The sequence below is a fragment of the Callionymus lyra genome, chromosome 5 (assembly GCF_982586985.1).
Source record: "Callionymus lyra chromosome 5, fCalLyr1.hap1.1, whole genome shotgun sequence".
NCBI lineage: Eukaryota > Metazoa > Chordata > Actinopteri > Syngnathiformes > Callionymidae > Callionymus > Callionymus lyra.
In genome coordinates this window covers 23928290-23953198 of record NC_141822.1, presented here as the reverse complement: position 1 = coordinate 23953198, position 24909 = coordinate 23928290, and the positions used below count along the sequence as shown (strand labels likewise).

The window sequence follows — 24909 nt, the reverse complement described above, 5'->3', positions numbered from 1 at the left end:
CAAACACATATGTTTTCGGACCTCTGGTTCACCTTGACCCTGAGATAAGTCTGTCGTGAAAGACTGAAAAAGGAGATAACATTCTATTGCCATAGGTGAGTTCAAAACGATCCCCAAGAGATGTTTGAACTTGAACTTATTTAAGAATGGCTCGGCAGATGGATGAGTAGTCGAGCAAATCAGTCAGGAGGGAATTGAAGAAGTCTTGCTCCCAACGAGTACATATGTGACATACAGTTCTGTGATTTATATTCTAGTTGGAGAACTGTTTTTCAGATGAAGTCGCAGGAAAGATGACCACAAATCTGTTGCGGGTGAAACCAAGGTTGATCAGGATAATCAATCCTGGTTAAAACAGAGGGAATTTAGACATCCACTGAGAAATGTCCGTCAAAGACTCTGATGATGGATCTGCAACCTTCCTGACTCTAGAATATTATCGTGTCACTAGCTTAGTTGAAAGAGAACACAATATCAGTCATTTTATTTTTATTTTACAATGGCTCAGTACATTGAAACAGAACACAATAAAACATGATGGTGAAACAAAGTAAAATAATAAAAGAAACAAAAAACTAAACACATACAGTAAAAGCCAGTCTATAAAAGTGTGTTTTTAAAGGATCATAGTGAGTCAGAAGATAGAAATTAACCTCCTTTCTAGTTCATACGTTTTACAAAGGCTTTCATCATTTGTAATAAATGTATTTTCTTGTCCGGGCGGTGGAAACATTTTGGATGTATTCATAATATTTAAAGAACACGTTGTATTTGTGTGACGTCATTACAGTGTAGGCCCCACTAATGAACACCAGGAGGCGCTCTTGCATCTTGAGTGACGCGATTAGAGTTTGCAAAGGTCAAATCTAGTGACACAAGATCAATACACTTCCTGTTGGTGTTCTGACAGAAAACGATGTATGTCACCTAATTTCAACGTTCCTTATCAACTATTAACTGTTGCTAAGACCAGAGAGAATCAAGAAGATATAAGATGTAAAGTGTAGGATGTTTAAAGTCTAATTTAACTTTAATCAATTCTATTTAAAAAAAGAGTTAGACTTATATATGTTTATTAATGTGAATTATTTGGATTTATCTGTCACTGAAAGTCCATTCATTCATTCTGTCAAAACACAAATCTAAAATTGTTTTATTTCATTCTTCGTTGTTGTACGCAGCCTTAAGTTAAGAAAGAAAATAAAAAATATTGAACATGTTATTTTCTTGTGCTGATGAGCGAGTGGAACAGCATACATATCAGAGTGAATGAGTTCAAGTCGACGATGAGATGCCTGATGATACATGAATAGACATGTTTCAACAGAGACAATGAAATCTGTGAAATGAGAAGCTCTCTCCCTGACCTTCTATTACCTGCATCTTATCTCATCACCTGTGAATTTCTAACTTGCCCTTTCCTCTCCCGAGGAGCCCCAGTGTTCCAAATCTATATACAGTATCTCCACTGCTGGATCCCCCATCTCCCCCTCACTTCATCCCCATGTCTCTCCTCTATCTTCCGGCTTGAGACAGAAGCAGCCGAGTCTGGTTCTACTCGAGGCTTCTGCCGGTTAAACTTTTTTTTTTCCGTCACTTCAGCTAGGACCTGTTTTGTTCTCACATAGTGTTACTTGAGGGGTTTATTGTCTTGAGATAATCCTGTTATCTGACACTTAGAATTAAATAAAGTTGAAACTGAAGAATGTGTCGGTATAATCTCTACAGTGGCCTTAAATATAATGTTTTTTTCATAGCATGAGGTGGAGGTTTCTCTTGTTTTATTTTATCTTATCACAGAATCAGATTGTTGATAGTTGTTTAACATTCTATATAGGAACTTTGACGACGGCAACAAATATCTGCTACATAAGGAGATGACAAATATAACACGGAACAGACTCGAGAATGCAAATGTAAAAAGAACTCTCGGATTAAAAGCATCATCCGAAAGTGACTAGAAAACGGTCCTCAAAAAAATACCACATGATGAATTAGATTCATTTGCAATGTTTCAGTTGCCAAAAGAACCTTAACATAAGTTCACTTTGTTTGGTTTGTATCGTATAATGCAATTGTCTTCTCTGAACCTCTTTGACGGGACCTTACTGTATGCAGGGCATTTCACTCTTGACGAGTGTGTACTGTAAATATACCACCACGAACAAACAAGGACTTGTATAAAAGCAACTACAGTCAGATGTTACAGAGGAGACACCCCGAGGGGCTTAGCTAAATTAAAGAGTTAAACACTTTCTTCCGCAGCATCATAAAAGTCTTTTGTTGGTTCTTCTTCTACTTCCTCAGACGCCCGCTAATAAGAAACAATCTGCTCATTAAAAATTCAGACGTGACTTTCCCATCATAAATACAATCACCCTGTTTTTTCCTCATAGACGATCTAAGAGAGAAGTTCTTTTAAACGTGTGTGGGTGTTTAGTATCGAGCCAGTGATATAAATATTTTTCTAATGTTGCCGCTGTTTTATCCCTGAATGCTGTTTAAATAAATGAAACCAAGAAAAATAAAGACTATTTGTCAAGAGATGTAAAACTAATCTGGATTAAAGGTCACAAATAATGCCTGGTTTCTTTTAATAAGACTTACAATCCAAGTGCAGGAACTTATTCAGAATTTTAAGGAGCATTCTTGAGTGACAGCACAGCTTTTCCTGTCTGCTGTATGAATGTTGGCAATAAAAACAAAACATCACTCAGCTCGCTTGTCACGGTTTGTAAAAAACGGCTGCAGAATACTGTCTTTCTCTCTCTCCATTTATCAAATGATAAGGTAACCAAGAAAAGTGAGAGGCCTCAAATGTGTTAAACAAAAGTATGAATTAAAATGTATTATTGTAGAATGCAAGGCTCTCCTGCAGTTTAGACTGTTTGTACTGTTTATGCTCGTAATATGACTAATAATTCTGTTGAGCTAAGAAGCCAGAAATTTAGAAAATCACAATTGAACTCTCTTCTTTGGATCATTCTTAAGAATTCTGTGAAACAAGGATGTTTCCCTTTCACTCAGTTGAAGTGTAAGATGGACCTGATCCACTCTTAATAACCTTCTTAGAGACCAGTTGCTGAGGGATCAACGTCATAAAAATGTATATACCCCACAAAAAAATGAAACAATGCTCAACAAATAAAGAAAAGCATTTTTTTTCCAAAGTTTTCCACACACATCTGCTTATATAAGTTTATAGTACTTCTATGACTAAACTGTCAATCATCAAATTATATTTTTGAGTTGAATTAAGACAAAAAAAACAACGTTTCACTCACCCTTGCATTTACGTACTAAAAGAATGCATATGAGACTAAAGGAAACGTACCTCAACATTTGATGCATTCAAGGGCTCAGTCATTTTATTTAAAAAAAGAGAAATTACTTAATAACTTAACAGTTTCCACTCCAATAAACCAAGTCAAACATATTAAACGTACAGACTTTCTAACATAAATGAACTCAGATCTCAGATTCTACCTCTAAGAACCCATTTAAAGTTTTTGGGTTGATTAATATTCTCCTACACTCATATCCTACTGCTCCTTCTTAGCCAAACCCTTCACAGAGCCTTCTCACTTCTGTTAAGAATGATCAAATCTGGGAAACGCGGACAATAAATGTTCAACTTTTGTTCAAGTGTTTCATTGTTAAACGTCTTTGTTCGTTAAATTACAATTGCTGGTGTCGATTTTCTCTGCCAACAGCGTCTACTTCTGAGGAAAAAGTGAATTGTGTGAGTCACACTTGGAGGATCCAAAAAGTATGTCTGGGTGTTTTCACAGGCGAACTCTCTTGCACCACAAGGTGTGTTGCCTCAAGGCATAAATCCTTGCAAACTTTTTCCATTCGATAGGATTAAAGAATGATGCTTCTTGTGCAACTTAAGTCAACAGAATTTAAATGTCCTACAGACATAGATAACATTTTAAAACACTAGTATGGTAGATGAAGAGCCAATGCTGTTCTTTATACTATCTGGTTAAACACATTTCTATTTCCTTTTGTTATCTCAATTCCTGTTCCCTGGTTTACCCTTTTCCCCAAAGTTCACAAATGGCACACGACTGGACATCGTCCGCAATCAATGACCCTCACCAACCTCAACCAACAACTTGTTCTCTCCCTTGGAAATTTTTGTTGGACTGTTTTTTTGCTTTTATATGCCCCCTGTGCCTGAGTGCTTTAGTTTGTTTGTTGTTTCTTTGCAAATGTTTTGACCTCTGTGCTTTCTTTTCTGCTTCTAAATTCCCTGTTATTCTCTTTTACTTCCAGTTTATTTCCCAGTTTGGTGGATTCTTTGGTTTTTGGACTTTAAGAGATATTAGACTCTGGGTTTCCTTAAGTTTTACTACTGTAATTGTATCTATTGAACTTTGAGTTATGATTTAATTTTTGTTCATTTCTTACATACAGCGTCGACTGCTACTCACCATCAACCGAAATTTTGAATTTTCCGAAGACCAAGACTTTTCCAAATTGAGATCAAGATTGAGACGAAAAAACAACAAACATAATAACTCAATTGAGTTGAAGAAAATTTGCATCATTTTTGAACGATGGAAACGTAACCATGCATCAAGACAATGAAATGGCAAGAGAGCGAGTTGGAGGGTAGTCCAGGCCAATACAAGACCAAGACCACATACCACGTTCATCAAACACCATCAAGCAAAAGAGCAAATGTTTGAACTCAAAACAAGTCCGATAAATGCTCCGCTAGTCTCCGTTTGAACTGTCAATGGCAAATTTTAGAATACAGAGACTCAAGACAATACAGTTCTTTGTAAGGGATGGTATCACTGCCACAATATTTCAAGACCTCGCCCCCCTTTATCCCTCCCAGCAGCAGAACTACCGGTCAATGCCTTCATTTCCTCAATGCTGGACGACTGAAACACGCGCTTCATCAGAATACCAGGCAACCATCCAGGCGCTACAATAATTACACTGGCTCCTCGTCTCATCCTCGATCCACTCCAAAATTCTCAACCACCCGCACCCTCAGATCCACAAACACTGTACTTCTTCAAGTCCTCAGCACCATATGAGAAAGGTATTCTGCTCGACCACACCTCCCCTATGGAACAGCCTCCCAATCCAGCTGAGGGCTATTCAGAACCTGTTTTGAAATAAGCCTGAACACCTTTTCATAAGATGCCAATATTATTTTTAACCTTTTTATATTATATTGATTCTTGATAAAAAATGCATCAAAGGATGTAATGTATAATTATTATTATTATTGTTATTATTATTATTATTATTATTATTATTATTATTATTATTATTATCACAGGTCCTGAAAAAAGGTCAAGTCTCTAGTTTGGAGTAAAGTCAGAATTCAAAAGCTCTTTCGGACCATATAAAAAGACCTGGCTGGCCTGATTTGGCCCCTTGGCCCTTGACCTTTTTTCATATGCAATAGGTTGTCAACTCCAAGATGAGACTGTGACCATGACAAGGTGGTCTTGAGACCAGGATGGAATGAGCCAAATGTCATCTGTCAACTGTCAACAGTCCTGTCTATGAAGCCGATGTGCAAAATGAGGCACTTTCAGGATGGAATTGAAACTGAACACATGCGCAATTTTCATATAAATATACATTTTATCCTCAAAACCCCCCCTAAAAACATCAGGATACTTATTGCATTAATGGCGTGTCCTCTGTGTCAGCAAGTTGTTCGTCTCTTGTCAAGACTGTTGACAAATGACGATCTAATTGATAACGTCCCCCGAGGCCCTTCACTGTGATCACGCTCAAAATAGATGAAACGGCAAATGTAGGATCTTCATAAACGGGACAGTGTTTCTTTGCTCCGACATGACTTAAGGATTGTGGAGCAGCTGCCTGCGATGAACCCTCCCACACAAACCTTAAAAAAAATTGGGGGCGTAGCCAGCATTTGATTTCCCTCCAGATTGGCTCTCTCCTGAGAGTCAGAGCACAGTTAAACATCTGGAGGGAGTGACTGATGCACGAGTCTGACCTACAGATGTCTCACTGTAGGAGCAGGTGAGGAGAAGTCTCAGATAAAAGATAGGGACATGGACTGAAGACCTTTTTTTTGCACTTATTAATTCTAATCAGAGGATATTTAAAGCACTGATCTGATCAACACCATCAATACTGTAAGTAAATATTGAGTCTTTATCTTGAACACATGTTTGTTTGAGCTCATATCTCAGCTGCTGTTGACTTTTAATCACATTAGAATTGTCTCTCAAGGGGGTCATGGTCTCCTCACTGCACTGGTTCCTGCTCTTTTGGGGGCTTCAGGGTCTTTGGGCACAAGACAACGATGAAGACTTGAAAGATGTGGTGATAAACAGAAGGAGGAGTAAACTATACGCACCTTACTCCAATACTCAGAGCAGCAAATGTAAGTGGTTTTTTTTGTCCTTCTCTTCTACCACAGTGGCTCCTCTGTGTTTGCTCTTGTTCTCTTGTGTACGACTTGTGCAGGTGGCACATGTTTCATCGCTGTCATCGCTGCGAGGAAAAAAGTGCACTTCCAGGGAAAAGTGGAACCTGATACTGCAACGAGGACATTGCTAGAGGATGAAATGATCATATCTCTCTGTTTTACCGCCATCCATCCTCAAAACTTTTTTATTCTTGGAACTCAGTTCCCCCGAAGCACACTTTCATCCGTGACGTCATGCCGTCATGATAAACGAGACCCAACTGAGCTGGTATTTGCAATTGAAAAAGTTGTGTTGAAAGGACTGGCCTTCAATTTCAGCTCTTTTCCCACTAGATTTTTAAAACTTTTGTCCATCACTTTTAAGGAGCAGGTTTCACCTGAACAGAACCTACAACATCGGGAGCACCCAGGACTAGATTCTATCTCAACTTTATGTTGGAGAAAATCAGTGTACACACTAAAGAAGTTGCTAGTCTACAATAGAGCAGGCAATTATCTTAATGCAGAAGGGGTTTGCGATGCTGCCTCAGAGCCCTTCGGACCACAGATATGTCTTTTAAATATTCAGTATTCAATATTCCAGTACGAAGAAAAGATCTGAACAAAAGGAAAGACATAGCAAATGCTCAAATAGAAATGACTAACATAAACTAAGGAAGAAAACCAAATCATTGAAAATTGGATCTATTTGAGTTTTCATGGGGGTAAGTAAGTAAGTAAGTAAGTAAGTAAGTAAGTAAGTAAGTAAGTAAATAAGTAAGTAAGTAAGTTAGTAAGTAAGTAAGTAAGTAAGTAAGTAAGTAAGTTGGTAAGTAAGAAGGTTGGAAGTAAGTAAGTAAGTAAGTAAGTAAGTAAGTAACAGTTATTTGTAAAGAGCGTACCTACAAATTAAACAACTTTAAAAGGCCAAGACAACATAAGACAAACACAGGAGTCCCAGAAAATCAGGGAAAATCCTGCACAAATAAAAAGTTCTTAAGATGTTTCTTGAAGGAGTCAGTAGATCCATCAAAAGCAGAGAGAGAGGGAGATCGTTCTAAAGTTTAGGAGCAACAGCCTGGAAGGATTTCTCTCCTCTGGTCTGGAACCGTGTGCACGGAACCATCCGTAGATACTGATCCACAGACCTCAGAGCCCGAGCTGGGGTGTAAGGCTGGATAAGATCACGGACGTAAAAAGGGGTCTGACCATGAATAGCTCTGAAAGTAAGAATTTTAAAATTGATCGATCCGTTGCAGAGTTTTAAGGATCGGGGAAATGTGAGTTCTTCTACTAGAGCTGGGGTCTATTGTCCTAACCTTTATCACACAAATCAAAATATCCGAACATACACAACCGTGATGACTTGTTCAAGATGTGTTTGTTCTTGTTGACTTTAATTGTAAGGGAAAACTACCGTTTACATATTAACACTGAAACACATCTGTTTAGCTCTCACCACCGAGGACTGCAGTTTGGAGTTAGCCTTCCTGATCGACAGCTCCGAGAGCGCCAAAGAAAACCATGCCCAGGAGAAACGCTTCGCCATTGAGGTAACCAATCGCCTTCAGGGTCTTCACCTGGCGACCGGCCGCGGCCTCAAGTCGCGCTCCGCCATGCTTCAGTACAGCAGCCACGTCATTATAGAGCAAACCTTCAACCAATGGAGGGGTTATGAGGACTTCAAGGCCAAGATCGCCCCCATGGTGTACATCGGTCACGGCACTTACACCACCTATGCCATCACTAACCTCACCCGCATCTACCTGGAGGAGTCGGACGTCAGCAGCGTCAAGGTGGCCATTCTGCTCTTTGACGGAATCTCACATCCTCGGAACCCGGATATACTTGGAGCGGTGGCCGACGCCAAGAACCAGGGGGTTCGATTCTTTACCATCGGTATCACACCTGAGGCAAAAGAGGTTGCTAATGTGGATCAGTTAAGAATGATAGCCAGCTCGCCGCCCGACCGCTACCTCCACAACCTGCAGGACCGAGGCATTGTGGACAAAGTCATTCAAGAAATTGTGAGTAAAATCCAAAGTCACGTCTGTTACTTCTTGTACCAATGTTGCAAAGGTCAAGTATTTTACAAACTGTGGCACAACTGGCACCCTCTAGTGGTTTGGATTGGTAATTCTAAAATGAAACCCAGGTTTGGGTGAACCATTATCTTCATTTAGATTTGCTGATATGTTCATTGAAGGAATTTTAAAGCAACACAATGAAATAAACATTAAAAAAAGACAACATATATAAATATTGCGGTCATGTGTGAATTGTATATTTTACATGACGATCAATCCAATTCAAAACATCAAAACATAAAAGAGTGAGATCTGTTTTCCTTTCGAAATTAGGTAATCAGAATTTAATTTTGAAGTAATAACAAGTTAAAACAGTGGTCGTTCTTTACGTCTGTGGTAAAAGGTGTAATAATAACCATGGAATCTTAAGAAATGTTGATTAGATAAATCTGTTTAGACACACTTGTATTTAAAGGAATATTGCAATTGTGCCAGACTATTATCACGTATTAATGTACCAGTATAAATTATCTTTTGAACTGTTCGTAACAGGAAGTATTAGTCTGTTTCATTTTTGGAGGCATCACATTCCTTTTCTTCAACATCAATTTTATTGTTATATAGTTATTAAGTCTCTGTATGATTGTTGACATTGCTACATAACATGTTACTTACTTTAGCATATACTCTGGTTTCTTCAATGGTCAAATCAATATAATTAATCTTCTTTGAGGGTAAAGGGGGCTCAAGAAGACCCCCATTCAAATTTAAATAGGTCAAAGTGTGAATGGGTGCAAGTGTGGTCCAGAATGACTGCTTCTTTTGTTATTTGTAATGAGGGCATGCAGAAGATGAAGATCTGAATACATGACATTTTTATGACCACATTTAACACACATTAAATAGCCCTTGTGTTATTTCTGGGTCAATATGACCCAGACGTATCCCTTGTGTTGTCTCCATGGCTTCCAGAAATACATATGAGGTGGTGGACACGTTTGATTTTTGGGGCTTTGGGCCGTCTTGACCCTGAGATAAGACAAGGGTTAAGGATGATCACCAGAATTCCAGCTTCTTTCAGCAATTGTATGACCCACAATTTCTCTGAATGCACTATTATCTCTCCCCTCCGCTCACAATTTTGGGTTATTCTTCAAATTTATTTTTTGTAAACTCGGGCAATGCCAGGTTTTACAGCTAGTATATACAGTATATCAAAAATATAACGCATTTATTTTGTATATTCACTTTTTTTCCACAGCTCTCCAATATATAAAATCATACAAGTATTTTAGGGGTTTATTCTATGGCTAAACTACTTACTTTATAATATCCCCACTGAAGGCTATTTAGGTTTTTTCTCAGCTGCTTAAAACAGTCACAGTAAATAGTGTTGGCTTTCCATTAGCCATTAAAGAAACACTTATACCTGAAACCACCAACCATTGAGAAACATACAGTATCATTTCTCGCTCAGGTTCAGGCTCACATTTGTTTGGCAGATGATCAACATCCAGACACTTTTATAGGTAAACACGCACTTGATTGAGTTCTATTTCAAAGGATGAGGATGTTAAATTTATTTCTATTACAGGTAAAAAGAAACAATCTCAAGGTCTGATGATAAACAAGAGGAGCCTGAGTTCAGTCGTGTCTCGCTCATAGAAGATTGAAAAAGTTATTACACAGTCAGACCATTCAATTTAGATCCCGACACTCCATCTGCACCGAATCTCTCACCAACCACCCATTGCTACTCATCGTCTCTCGCTAGCAATTATTTCTTATCGTAATTATTCATCATTCTTCATGATTGAGGTGAGAATTTCCATGCTGGCAACCAGACGAGACGGAACAGAGCGAACCGAGCTCTGTGTTTGAAGCTCTTTATGTACGTCCTTGTGGAGTCTGACATCATTTAAGGATATATATATATATATATATACTGTATATATATATATTCCACGTTTCATTTGACATGAATTGCTATGAAGATCTTTGAAGTAGGTGTGAACCGTCATGATAATCTGAGTGTCGTTACTCAGATGTGTTACGGTGCAACTCAACGGTGTCAAGGATCAGGGTTAATTGGGAGTTTGAAGAGCAGATGTTTTTGAGCTCCGCGTAGAAGCTTAATCAATTCCTTAAATTTAAAAGGGCAGCCACGTTGTTCTGCTTAGATTTTGCACTCTCATCAGTTTTGTCCTCTGACAGGCTTGAAAATGTGTTCTTTACGTAACGCAGCATGCGCTCGGACGTTACTGCTGTAGCCACCGATTAATGTTTCACGGTTTGATTCTCACGTATGTCATTCAACTTTTACTTAAACAAGTTTTCAGCATTTGTTATCCGAGAGTTGCACTTGTTAATTTAATAAAATCAACATGTATTTTATGTTTTTGTATTTACTCTCCTGTTATATCAGGGTCAAGGTGACCCGATTAACAATTAATCCACCTTGACCCAGAGACAACACAAGGGATACAACAAACACATTTGTATTTGGGCCATTGCGTCACCTTGACCCTGAGATAACACAAGGGTTAACTGGGTTGAATTTAACTTTCACAATCACTCATCCTGATGCCTCTGAACTCTGGGATTATTGTGAAACAAATGCACCTTAACCCAACTAGTATTAGCATAAAGTAGCAATAGGTAACATTGAGAATATTGTTCCTGGCTCCCTCCAGTGTCAGAACAGTGTAACTTCAATATATATTAGTCTACAAAATAACGTTTTGTCTCCCAGTACTTTCTTAAAACACTGTCTCTGACCCACTGGTCGTGTAGTGAATTTCATCTTTAAATAATAGTTTGAGTGTTCTACTTCAGGACTCTTCACTGGTAAAAATTAAGTCAATCAAACCCAAACAGGGAATCAATTGAACACAACATTTCTTACAGCCTATATGCATAGCTGAGTGCAAACACCACATGATAACTTTTAAACTTTCTATGAAAAGATTTTCATCATAAAAACACACATATTTGTTCCACCTCATGCGTGAATCCCTATCAAGATTATATTTATTATTATGATCCAGAGGGAACTCATCTACCATTTTGACAATGAAACGATTATACATTTGGTCAGAGATGAATGAATATGAATGATATTAAATCTTTGTGGGATTTCTCCTACATAAGCAGCTTGTTTTATTTAGCCTGGTGGACAACGTTACGCCACTGTGGTTCATTTCGTTCAGGGGCAGGATTTATATTTCCTCGAGGGCCACATTATTTGATTTGATGGGGCGGTCGAGCCAAAAGAAAGAAGGGACAGATTAATAACTTAATATGATGTAAAAGCTTAATCCAAAAAAATGCTTTAGTCTTCATTTATATTATATAATTGTATTTTATTTATTTATTTGATTTACTTAACAGTTTAAAATGAATACATCGAATGCAACAACGTGTTGTTATGCCACAAAATAAATAGTGTAGTATTTGAAAGCACTACAAATAAACTCAAAACCCATCAAAAGGACTAGTCCAAAAAAGATAAGAGCAGAAACAAGTTATTTAAAAAAAAAGGACTTTACCAAGTTATATCGAGTCGAACTAGTAATAAATTGGTTTGATCGTAAATATTTCTAAATGATTAGTTTGCATTTTGCCCAGGTCTGATTTAATTGATACATATTTCAAACTTTGTCATATATTTTATCTGGATTCTTTATTTGGTAGTGGATTTTGCTCAAGTTGATTTACTCAAAAACTGAAGTTGAGTATTTTCAGTTTCCTCTCTGACGAATTGATTTTGGCTTCTTTCCACAACAATAATGATTCTGATATTGTAAGATGTTTTGAAGCATTTTTTCGGAGCAATATCTGTTCGGAATGTTGAATTTCTGCTACAACAAAAACTCAACCAAATATCACACAGTCTAGACAATATTATTGAATGATCGTTGAGCCAAACCACCTGTGGCTCAAGTAACGACTACATTTGACATTAAATATCCATTAAAAATGTCCATTAAATGAATGCTTAAGGACCTGCAGCTTCACAGTAAGTCCCCTGTCATCTTTAAGATCGTTGGATCCTCTTTACACAAGGTTTCCATCGTGTTTAGATCTGAATCAGTCTTTGATATTAAGTGACTCTTTTGATATAAGATTTCAAAAAGACTGTCAGAAGTTTCGATGAACGTATCAATGCCAGCTGTTCTCAGATCAAACGTATGGGAAATAATATTCTTTTGTTTCTCTCTCCGCAGACGGCAGTGGTGGACGAAGGGGTGAGTCTACAGTCTGTGGTCATGGAGCACATGTTTGAGGCTCGCATCTCTGACTGCTTCCTGTCTGTGTTTGAAGTGTCCACTGGCCCAGAGCAAGTGTGCATGTGAGAAGGGCGAGAAGGGCCCGAGCGGCCCCCCCGTGAGTAAAACTCAAATCTGTTTTTCTGTACATCTCAAACTCACAGGATATGTAATTGGAGGGTGTTTAAGTGAATTGTGTGGTTTTGAAAAAGTCGGTTTCCCTGCAGCGATGGATCAACACAGATACTTCACATTCCTCTCGTGGCAGATTGAGAACAGGCCTAAACTCATATTTACGCGGACACTCAGAGTAAATTACGTCTGCCCATACATTTCCCACCGTTTTGAGTTTCTGACTTCAAAAAAGATAAGACGCTCGTATCTTTAATCGCTCGCCAACAGCCACGGCGCCGTGATGTAAGCGCGCCCTTTACGATAAGGTCAGGCCGCCGACAACGCTCGTGTTTTGGGGGGTGCGAAGAAAGAGATTAGCCCATTAAACTTGACGCTACAAACAAAGGCTGCTTTACATCAGCGGGTGCCGGGAAGTGCAATTACGTGCCGACGGGAAATTTACAAAGCATCAAACACATGGGAGATAAGAACATGCACAGTCAAGAACACGCACGCTTGCAAGTGGAAGACTTCACAAGTCATCAGATACACCCACACATGCGCTTCCCAGCCCCCCCGCCCCCCAGACTCATTAGATGATGAACCCACTGACCTTTGACCCTTCACACAGATTCAAGGGTTCAAGCTCAGTTAATCATCTATAATCTATTAGAAAACACTGAAACCTGCATGAATTCCATTTCGATTTAAATTGTATTTGTCTTTTATTAGCATCAGAAGAACAAATTAATTTTCAAAATTAGTCTCCCTTGATAAGTTCAGTCGTTTATGAACAGCACGAGATGTCATTTATATTTATTAGATGTTTTTCTTACCGTAGAATAATTTGTTAGTAAGAACACTTTTTGAGATTAAAAAATATTTATCTTTGTTATTGAACTCTTGATTTACTGAATTTATGTAATCCAGGGTTCCTGAATTACCAATATTTTCATCTGAAATTCAATATTTTTCCATTTTTATACATTTTTAATAAAACGTTATTTATCTAAAGCATACAGTTTTATTTTTTACTTATAACTATAATTGCATGGCTTTTACTTTTCATTCTATAAAGTTTGGTATATTATTAACTAGAATTCATGGAATTAAAGTAAAAAAAAAACACTTTTGTACATGCAATATTTTATAAAAATGAATATTTATGTATTTAATTAAATATCATGGTATTATTTAGTCAATTATATTTCACCTCAGAGCCACTTACAATAACTTCTTTGCAGGGAAAGAAGGGACGACCTGGAGATGATGGGAATCCTGGCCAAAAGGGTCTTAAGGTTCTGCTCAAAATCCATAATTCAAATTCAATGGTTCGATTTGTTAAGTAAAATGCCTTTGTCCCTCAGGGTGAAGGTGGTCTCAGTGGTCTTCCGGGTCGAGAAGGAGCAGAGGTGAGCTCACTAAATCTATTTATTTTTGTTTCAAAGCCGTGAGCCAGATTAAAAAGCAGCGATCATTTTCATCGATGCGACATGTCTTGATCTGCCCCCTGTGTTGCTAAGCTTCACTTGTTTGTCAATACTTTTGTATTAAACAGCTTCTCTTTTTTTCCCCAACAGGGGAAACCAGGATACAAAGGAGAAAGGGTGACAGAATTAAAGAAAAAAATTAACACATTTTCAAGACATACTAATTATCAGTACCTTGTAATGTAATTGCTATTCTTAGAAAATGTTGATTTTTTTCATTCCCAGGGTGAGAGGGGGGAGTGTGGAACACCTGGAGTTAAAGGGGAAAAGGCAAGTTGTTCTTGATTATTGTTATTATACCTTCTGATGTCAGATTCATTCCAACCTGAAGATCTGCATGCAATATCAGAGACCCTCGAAACCACTTGACAGTACAAATATGTGGGAAATATATCACTTCAGAGCCACTTGTTCATCATCTCTTTGTTTTTCAAGGGCCCTGAAGGTGACATTGGACCCAGAGGAAACCGTGGGCCTCAGGTGAACTCAACGTTTCTCTGAAAATTCTATGAAATTAGTAATATGAAAACACTATTTTACCACATAAGAATACTAATGTTCAGCCGAGTTTAACCCTTAAGTCTTATGTGATGTGACGTAGAGAGAAGCTTGCACTGGAGTCACATTTTCATACATTTTTAATGGATTATTGGTAAACCTCAGCTCTCACAATGAGACGTGCAGTATATGAAAAGAGATAAAGTAAAGAGATGTAAAGAGATACACAAAATAAAGAAGGATTTCCAACATAAATGTTACTTGTTTCTTTAGGGGTCACTGTTCATTGGTTATTGAGTTTTGATGGACAGCCCTTTTTAGTTTCTTATTAATGCAATGTGTTTCCCGTGTTACCGTTAACTCTAAATTAAATTTTTTATTAACCATCCCAGAGGTATAGTTATTACGTCATTAAGTTTTTATTTTTTTATTTATCTGTCTCAGTTGATAAGAAATGTTGCAGATTAATGCTGCACTAATATGGCACAAAGCTGTACCTCAGGAAAATAAAAATTAAATGTAAATTAACTGTTCCGACTTTTATCTGAAGACTTGTAATATGTTTTAAAATTTAAATGAAACCATGCATAACAGAAAAAAAGCTAGGACAGGTCAAAACTGTAGAAGAAAATGTTTACTGTTTCACATTAAAACGAGCCCAAGATGTATATCATGTTTGCATTTGTGCTTGTTCAAAGCATTCTTCTTGTCATTTTCAACCTGAACATTACATTGGAGACTATTATTAAGGTAGAAACTAGGAGAATGAGCAGTTATTATTTTTTTGACATTAAGAACTTCATCATTTGTGTAGGGTTTACCAGGTCAAATTGGTGATATCGGGCCTGAAGGAATGTTGGGCAAAAAGGTAAGAACTGATCTTATACTTTCATTAAAAATAAAATCTTTTAATAGTTTGAACATAGAGAAAAGACAGTGAGACGTATCTGAAACTTTTTCCTCTTTCAAATGTTTCCTTTAATGTTCGTGACTTCCAGGCGGCCTGATTAAATGTGAACCAACGTCTCAAAGCCATATGGAGTTTCTGTTTCCCATGAAAAGAGATTATTATGCTGACTTTTATCTGCTTCTAATAAGGACTTTCTTTTTACATGAAAGTGTGTCCGGAGAGTGAATAAAAGCTTCTGAGATTAGTCATACTGCGTTTCTTTGGTATTGCACTCTCCGAGTCAAACATTCTGATCATCAACAGATCGTCACCTTTTACAAGACTGTTATCGTTTATTGTCAGTTTGCTTCTGTCCGTCACCGCCTTGTGCTTTTTAGCTGTTTTTGCCAGATCTTTGTTGAATGTTCCCTCCCTAATTGTTTTCAAAGAATGCTCATGTTGATTGTCTGGCTGTCATCATATATCACATAATGGGAAGAGTAATGTCTAGGTTTAAGCATTGTTCTAACTTGCCCGACAGTGCTGGGGAAAAGGGGAAAATAGAAGTGCAGGTATGCACCCACTTAGATCTCCACGCCCTCATCACGCCTCACCTGAGACAGACCGAGATTTATAGCATTTGAGAAAAATTACCACGTTCCAACCAATAAAGTATAGAGTGGAGAAGGTCAGAGGATACCTGAGAACATGTCCAGGCCGCCTGTTGAAGAACCTCTTTATTTGCTGGATAGAAAGACACCTTTGGTCCACAATCCATATTCAAAATAAGAATTCTGTTTACAGGGGGAACGGGGACTTTCCGGGCCACCTGGAATTCAGGGTGAATCAGGGATAGGCATTCCAGGACCCAAGGTAAAGTCCTCCACCCTGTAATTGATAAATGCAAGAGCGGCCTGTTTGTCCACCTGGGACTCATCTTGTGTTTTGCTTTGTAATCACACAGGGGGATGTGGGCTTCCAGGGGCATCCAGGCCCTCCAGGTCCCATCGGGATTGGTGAACATGGACCACCGGTAATGATTCTTAGATCATATTTAATGGACCGCTGTTTGAGAACCACTCAAATCATGTTCTCTAAAACATTTAGACATTTGAAAAGTCTACAAACCACAATAGTATTATATTTTTAGTTGTTGAGTTTTAAATGAAAAAAGTGGGCTAGTAATTCAGTTTGGACTGTTTGTATGTTGATGATGTGGCCCACGAAAAAAAACAACAGCAACATCTAACTTGTAAAGAAAATCCTTATGTACAGTAGACAGCTGGGATTTACAGGAATATGGGTAGAAAGTCATACTACTGAGGTGGCTAAAACCACATGTTGTTTGCTAAAATTAGCTTGCAACAGTAAAAACAGAGAATGACATCAGCTAGGTTAGAAACATGTGTTTAGTCATAAACAGTTATATTTTATTTATATTTTCTTTTGGATGTTTCGTTTGATGTGTTTGATGTGTCTAAAAGAAATAGAAATAAATGAAGTAAAGCTTCCACAGTTTCTGTTTGCTGTGAAATTAAAAATGGCCATTTTTCTGATCAATAGGGGCCTCAGGGGCCACAAGGAGTCCAGGGAGAAAGAGGACAAACTGGTGAAGGATTGCCTGGACCAAAGGTACGTTCACAAAAATCATGAATTCATTTGGAAATCAGATCCATCTTTTGAGTTCTTTTCTGAGAACGAAATGCCATATTCTCTGTAAAGGTCAGCCTTATTCTTTCATCCACTGAAAATTGGATTCAACGTTATCGCAGTTAAACACATTTCATCCCAATAATGTCTTAAAGATAGATCATGTCTGTTATATCTGGGGGGGGACTCGCCTTAGACAATGACCGTTTTTGACAAACTCTGAATTGGTAGGAGATGGGAGATAAAAGCCAGTTGGTGACCTGGTTTGCCTCAGTACCAATGAGCAGTACCTACAAGCTCCATGCACTATCCGTCTATATGACCCCAGTTGTCAGAAGATGTCAGATTATAACTGCCAGGCCTAATTATCACATTATCTCAGTCTGTTTTATGCACATCACTTTGGCTGAGTGTGAACCTGCATCCATCTGTGTCATCACCGCGTCAACAGTAGACCTGCCAATGTTCGTATTGGCTGATGGACGTCAGTGAAGCTCACGGCACTGAGCCCTAATGAACAGGAGATCACGCCTTATGTGAGACCCATGTCAGTCATGTGACACTAGACTCGTAGCTGGGTTTTGAAACAGTAGACACAGTAAACATATTTGCAGACAAATCTAAAGATATTTCTGAAATGTTTGAAACACAAAATAACAAGAAGAATTCTTGCTGGACCCACATATGTGAAACCATTCCACTAATGGCGAGGCTATCATTCAGAACATTCCGGAGACCATGTGGGAAGAGTACAAGAACAAATACTCGACACTTTCAGACAAGATGTGAGACTGGGTCAGCTTTGACTGAAGAGAAAAAGCCTGACCCTTGGTCTTCCAAAAGTGTAACCAACTGAACAAACTTCTTTTCATGGAGTGCACACACTTCCATACACATCCGCAAGGTGCGTGAGACAATTATGTAATTATTATGGGTTTAAAAATATATATATTTATTAAGTTTGAGCGTCTGCCTTAATCTCACCTTTAAACCTTTATAATAATAATTACATAGTCACGGAAAAATAAGCTTACAATATGTATTTTTTAAATGCTAGCCACTGCTGACGTCGGCATTGTACTGACAAAAACTGTGCTTTGAGGTATTTACATGGTTTCTTTTCACCCAATGCACACAGGAGTTACTACTTCACACAAAATCCATTGTTTGAAGAAACCAAGGGAGTTGTAATATTTGTTTTTATATGATTTCAAAGTACTGCATCATATATTTTACATCACTTCAACATGAAAAACTATACAGTAGATCATGAACTGTCTTGGTTTAACATAACATCACCATCTTGAAAAAGATGAAAGCTATAGATAACTATGTGACAGCTGTTTGGCTGTCTTTCAAATGGTTTTGAATGCCTAGCAACACATTTTTTCCTCATACTTTCATCATCATCATCATAATTTCCTACCTTTTTTTTCCATTACAATTCATCATTTGCTCTTGTGTGAAGACACTGACAGCCAGTTTCCACCTGTGAACAGAAGGAGGCGTATCAGCCACCATGATTGGCCCTCGAGGGTGCTGTTTTTTTCTTTTCTTTCCTCAACAGAGGACTTGACCGCGGAGTCACAGATGGTGTTCTTGTAACAACATTCAGCACATGACGTGTTTCGACATGCTGTGGATTCACAGGAGCTCAGGAGCAGAATTACCTTTTTTTTCCACATCATTAGCGCCTTGTTCAGAGTGCCATAATATATCTGGAGGAATACACATTTTAGCCTCAATTCAAACCTCCATTTGAATTTAGAACACCATGCTATTCCACACACTTCCTGCTCTGTCAGATGGTGTCCGCTGGCCTTAGACAGTCTTGGAGAGAGACCGTCCTAATCTTTTACAGCCTGTTCGACTCTTTAATATCATTCCAGACACTATTTTTTCTTCAGTCCAGATGACTCATTTGCAGTTTGAAGAAAAACTTACAGCAACCTCAAACTGTCTCTGCTAGTTTCTTCAATTTTAAGAGTTCAGATACCAGGACTAACACCTGAAATGGCCCACAATACCGGGCACTAAAAACACTCCAGTCAATCAGGAGAGAGAGAATCAAACACACACAGGGATGTGTGCCAACAGAAAAGAGGCAAAAACTCACAAGCATAAACAAGCATAGACATCATGATCCAGTAAACACATGCAGGATTAAAAAAAAAAAATACCACCCAGAAATGGATTAGAACGCTGCGGATTGTCTCAGATATAAGACATGAAGCTGCTGAGTTTGAACAGTCAAAGGTCTTCATCTGGTTCCATCATCCTTCAGCACACAGAGGGAGCAGCTGACGTCATGGGTACAAACCTATAGGGAATCCTTCTATTAACTGAACCCATCTGGGGTGTAAGGAAAGTACATCATTGGTGGTTGTAATTCTCTTCAAAGCCTTTCCAACATAAAGTTGTGTCGCTCCGGCTCTACCCAGATGTAATTGCTTTCAAAGAATTGAATGCCGAATCTTCTCCGTCTCTGATCACAGGGAGAGCGAGGCTTGGATGGACCACGGGGGCCCAGAGGACAGCCGGGGGCCGGAATCAAAGGAACCAAGGTATCTTATAGAATGGTCCTAAATTGAAATCCAGACTGAAAAGACTCTATAGGAGTTTGATAGTAAAAGCCTTGCGTGAAAAGAAAGGCCAAAGGTTAACAGTGAAGGCAGCAATGGTGCAGCTGAATAGAGACTCGCACTCTGGACTGTGGAAGTAAGCAACTGGGATCATGACCAGGGTGCAAATTTCGATTGATGTGTGCTGAGGAGTTGAGATTACCTGGAAATAAATGTCTGGAGGCAATGAATGATATTAACCCCTACAAGCATCCATTTTAATTGGCCACATAAATGTCTGAACATTTATGTTGCAGTCAACAACCTGAGCTCTACATCAACAGGAATGTCTGTAAAAAGGCCCAGGACCTGTATCTAAGCATATACAATTATATACCATAAGAAAAATCTAACTGCTTTACACCTGGATGTTTTCCATATCCCATAAATCACACGAGCCTCCAAGCACTTTGCTGTACATGATCCGTGATCTGTTATTATATTCATTTAACTGCTCATCTGATCACATAGGGGGATTTTGGCCCTCCAGGTCTTCCAGGGCCCATTGGCCTACCAGGTGTTGGCATCCAGGGCGAAAAGGCAAGTACAGCACATTTTTCTTCAAATTGATCTTCATACCTGCGAATCACAGGGGGAGTTTGGGGAACTTGTAGGTGGTCTGGGAACCTCCAGCCTAAGAACTACTGAAACTACTATTAAAGTTTGTCTATTAGTATCTCAGGTTAATATGTTTCAAAAAGGAGAAAGAGACCAGAATATATTTAATTTATTAGTTATTTTTTAAGCTCCCATTCTCTTATCAGGGTCACAAGGTACTGGAACTTATCCCTGCTAACTGATGCGGTGGGTAAGTCAGTAAGTAAGTAAGTAATATTTGTAGAGCGCTTTTCTAGACCAGGGTTTCAAAGCGCTTAAACAATCAAAACAATACCCAATAAAATATATACTTAAAAGGTCAAGAAACCACCAAGACAAACACAGTAGTTTCAGAGAATCAAGGAAAAGTTTGCACGAATAAAAATGTCTTCAGATGTTTTTTGAAGGTGATAGTAGACTCCATTAAGCACAGATAGAGAGGAAGATCGTTCCAAAGCTTAGGAAAAACAGACTGGAAGGATTTCTCTCCTCTGGAAGGCTCACTTTGACTGACAGGCCACCCAAGTACTGACTCAACCCTGGAACCTTATCATCAGGAGCAATAACCAAAGTTTCAGTTTTGTCCACATTTAGCTGCAAAGTGTTTTCACTCAGCCATTGTTGGATTTCTAGCAACCAATTGACTAAACTGTTCAGCCTCTTGGGCTGAGTTGGATCAAATGAGCAGTAGAGCTGGATGTCACCAGCAAAAATGTGATAAGAAACATCAGGAAATCTCTGAACGATTTTACCCAGGGGAATCAAGTACATTAAGAAAAATAAGAACCCAGAACAGAACCTTGAGGGACTCCACATAACAGATCTGATGATTTAGACCTAATTTGATTGGCAGATACAATGAAACTGTGCCCACAAAGGTATGATGAGAACCACTGTAACACAGACCCAGATTGTCCCACTTCATCCCTCAGTCTTCTCATCAGGATCTGAACCAGAACAGTGTATTTACCCGAATCAACAGACATCATGAGGTCACTGGACACTTTCAGTAAGGTTGTCTCCGGAGAGTGATATTTACTGAAGCCAGACTGAAACTTTGTCGCTATGATCCAGGAACAAAGACAGCTGCTCAGACACCACCTTCTCTAAGATCTTGGACAAGAATGAGAGCTTAGAAAAATGCCGGAAATTACTGAGGGTCTAAGCCTGGCTTTTTGAGCAAAGGCTCCATAATGGCATGTTTAAATGCTTTAGGAAAAACCCCTGTGGAAAGCGAGAGGTTAATCATTTTGGTAACTCAGGGCCAAATAACATCAAACACACATAAAGAGCCTACAAGGAAGGACGTAGGACGAGCAAGAGGAAGGTTTCATCTTGCTCACCAGTGCTGAAATATCACCCAGAGACTCAGCACTGAAGGAAGACCACAGGGAGGAGACAGGCTCAGTGACAGCAGGGTTTACACACAAAGGGGGAGGGATTTTTTCTTTGATTAATTTAATTTTGTGAATGAGAAACTTCAACAATGCATTGCTGTCATCTTCACAGAAGACAGGCGTGATTTGAGGAGAAGGAGCAACAAGATAATTGATCTTATCAAACAACACTTTGGGGTTTTTCTTATTTGCTGCTACCAGTTTACTGAAGTAATCAGATCTGGCAGTTTTCATCATCTCATTGAATGAGGACATCAGATCCCTGAGGTGAAGTCTGTGCACCTCAAGTTTAGTGGACTTCCAGAGATGCTCAGTCTTTCGACAAAGTCTCGTCAGACTCAGTAGTTCTTCATTTGTCCAAGGGCACCGTTTTTTCTGAATTTTTGAATGATTTACACAAGCCATTTGAACAATGGAAGATAAGAAGTCACTAAAGTCTTTCAAGAACACTGCCACAGGACGGGGACGACGGTAGACTAAAACACAATAGAAAAAGGACTTGCAGAACCAACCAAGATCATCTGAGACTTAAAAGAAATAAATTCCTATGTCCTAATCACTTTGCAAGAACAAATCTCTCTATAAACTGTAGCAAGATCACCCCCACGACCAGAGAGGAGAGGCTTCCCCAAGACAATGCTCCCTACTGGACAGAGTTTGTTCAGATTAATAAACTCTTCCTCTCTCTGCCAAGTCTCCGACAGACACAATAAATCCATCTTTTCTCTTGTGAAGAGACCGTTCAGAGAAAAGGATTTATTTGTAATGGAGCGAGCATTCAGAAGACTGATGTGCAGCATTGATGACATCACCGAGTCACTGACAGCCACGCAGCATGGGATCCTTTAAAGAGAACAGCAGCGGTCACGTGGGTTACAGCTGTCACTCACCTTCAACTCTGTTGTAAAAGCCGAATTAAAAAGAGGAAATTAAAAGATCTAACCACCATGTGTTGAGTAGCGGGTTGACTGCAGCGCTAACGTGTTCTCACACTCTTCAATGAGAGGAATGTTGACATCGAGCAAGCCCGATGACGTCAGAGTTCCAGCGAGCGGCAGCTCATAGTTACTTGACCTGAACCCAAGATCTCCTTCTCGATCTCTTATCGAAATCGCCCAGTACCCGAGAGACCATCCGATATTCTACAGAATCCGTGTCAAAGAGAAGGAGAGGAGGAAATAGACTTGCGGATACATTTAAAGATCAATGTCAAGCAGTTTATTTCACATAAAGACAATATTGAAATCATCAACCAGCCTCACTATTCTATTTAACAATCATTTCACCATTTTTTATTTAAAATCTCTGTTCCCATTTAATGACCCTATATTCTCATGTCCAGGGTGTTGAGGGGCCAAGGGGGCCACCAGGGACCAGGGGCCAACCAGGGGAAGGTCTACCTGGATCTAAGGTATTGAGATGAACATAATTTGTTATAGCCTGCACATGTAAAAGGAGCATTTGATGGACTTTGCCTTTGTCTTTGTGCACAGGGTGACCAGGGTTTACCAGGTGAGTCCGGCAGTCCAGGAGAACGGGGCATTGGAGAGCCAGGAGAGAAGGTGGGAGACATTTGTTAATGAAAAAGGCCAAAGCAAATGAGTCCTGATAAACCTCTTCTCAGGGTGGGGTAGGATCGCCTGGAGTCTACGGATTGCCAGGCCAGCCAGGAGAGGATGGTGCTCCAGGACAGAAGGTTCTTTCCATTTAAAATATTGTTGTTGTTATGTACAACCAACTCTTTGGCAGAAGAGACGCCAATTGTGTCATTGTAGTCACCAAACCACACGAGAGATATCAGTCATAAAAACGTACATGTTTCCATTCAAAGGGGGAGCTCGGAGTTGTTGGTCTAAGAGGGCTGGAGGGTTCACCTGGAATTGGCACACAGGGTGAAAAGGTAAAGAAAACACTAATGTACACACCTACAATAAAGCACATCTAGAATGACTTGTATTTATATGTGAATTTTAAAGGGCGACCAAGGACAAAGAGGCATACGAGGTTTGTCCGGCCCAGCTGGCATTGCAGGACCATCAGGGCCTAAGGTGGGTGGAGCCTAAATTATGAGTCTCTTCCTTTGAAACCAGAGCTTTTAGTGACCACTCTATTTCATGACATATTGGAAATGCAAAAAGTGTCAAAATGCAAACTGCTAATTATTGTTAATGTTTTAAGGCCATTGTAAATACACGTTATAGTCATTTAACCAATATACATACACACAGTGTATATGTACACCGTTTACCGTCAGATGTGTTTATTCTATATTACGTTCAGAACAATGTATGATTGCATTTGAATTTCATGATTACATTTCTTAGAATTATTCATTATTATAATCATGCCTTAAATGCTATAATATGTTGTAAAAAAAAAAAAATCAATATATATAAAAGTCACAATAGTCCTCCATGAAAGTTTAAAGATAAATGTATATGTAATTTAAACCATTTATCAAATACTAAGTAAGAGATCATTTCATAACTTCAGCTACTTTCGTCAATTGTAAGAGGCTTTAGAGAACCTATTTGTAGATTTAAATTAGTCAAATTCCAATAAAATGTATGCCATATTTAAATCATATTAGACAAGAATGATTTTCATAATTTCTGACCCTAATTTCTCCTCCCCACTCTCTTTTTGGGTTATTTGGTTTAAAAAACTTTTTTTTTTTTTACCATGTAATCAAATTTGTATCTTATATATAAAAGCAATGATTGGTGGTTTTAGATAAAACCCAACAAGATGATCTGGTTATTGGAAAGACAATGTACGTGTCAGACAGCAGAAAACATCACATACAGCTTCTCAGGACTCAAGGTCTCAAGCAGGCAGGTTCACAAGCACTTTCACATATTTCATGTGCTTTTTTTGCGAGTCAGGATTAGTCAGTTAAGCTGAACTTTGCCCCTTGTAATAATAAACTTTAATAAAAAGTTG

General features: G+C 38.7%; 1 protein-coding gene across 1 annotated transcript in view; it reads left to right on the top strand.

The window, feature by feature from the left end:
- Positions 1 to 6069: 6069 nt before the first annotated feature.
- Positions 6070 to 24909, top strand: part of LOC148079848 (uncharacterized) — a 29960-nt gene continuing 11120 nt past the window's right edge. Inside the window, exons 1-21 of the mRNA XM_087791535.1 lie at positions 6070 to 6140; positions 6238 to 6391; positions 7868 to 8442; positions 12669 to 12689; positions 12766 to 12828; positions 14069 to 14122; positions 14192 to 14236; positions 14405 to 14431; positions 14540 to 14584; positions 14750 to 14794; positions 15627 to 15680; positions 16506 to 16574; positions 16666 to 16734; positions 17265 to 17333; positions 19847 to 19915; positions 20444 to 20512; positions 23309 to 23377; positions 23460 to 23528; positions 23591 to 23662; positions 23798 to 23866; positions 23943 to 24014. Coding sequence (XP_087647661.1) covers positions 6244 to 6391; positions 7868 to 8442; positions 12669 to 12689; positions 12766 to 12828; positions 14069 to 14122; positions 14192 to 14236; positions 14405 to 14431; positions 14540 to 14584; positions 14750 to 14794; positions 15627 to 15680; positions 16506 to 16574; positions 16666 to 16734; positions 17265 to 17333; positions 19847 to 19915; positions 20444 to 20512; positions 23309 to 23377; positions 23460 to 23528; positions 23591 to 23662; positions 23798 to 23866; positions 23943 to 24014 — 1773 coding nt within the window. The 5' untranslated portion in view covers positions 6070 to 6140; positions 6238 to 6243. The remainder of the gene's footprint in view (positions 6141 to 6237; positions 6392 to 7867; positions 8443 to 12668; positions 12690 to 12765; positions 12829 to 14068; positions 14123 to 14191; positions 14237 to 14404; positions 14432 to 14539; positions 14585 to 14749; positions 14795 to 15626; positions 15681 to 16505; positions 16575 to 16665; positions 16735 to 17264; positions 17334 to 19846; positions 19916 to 20443; positions 20513 to 23308; positions 23378 to 23459; positions 23529 to 23590; positions 23663 to 23797; positions 23867 to 23942; positions 24015 to 24909) is intronic.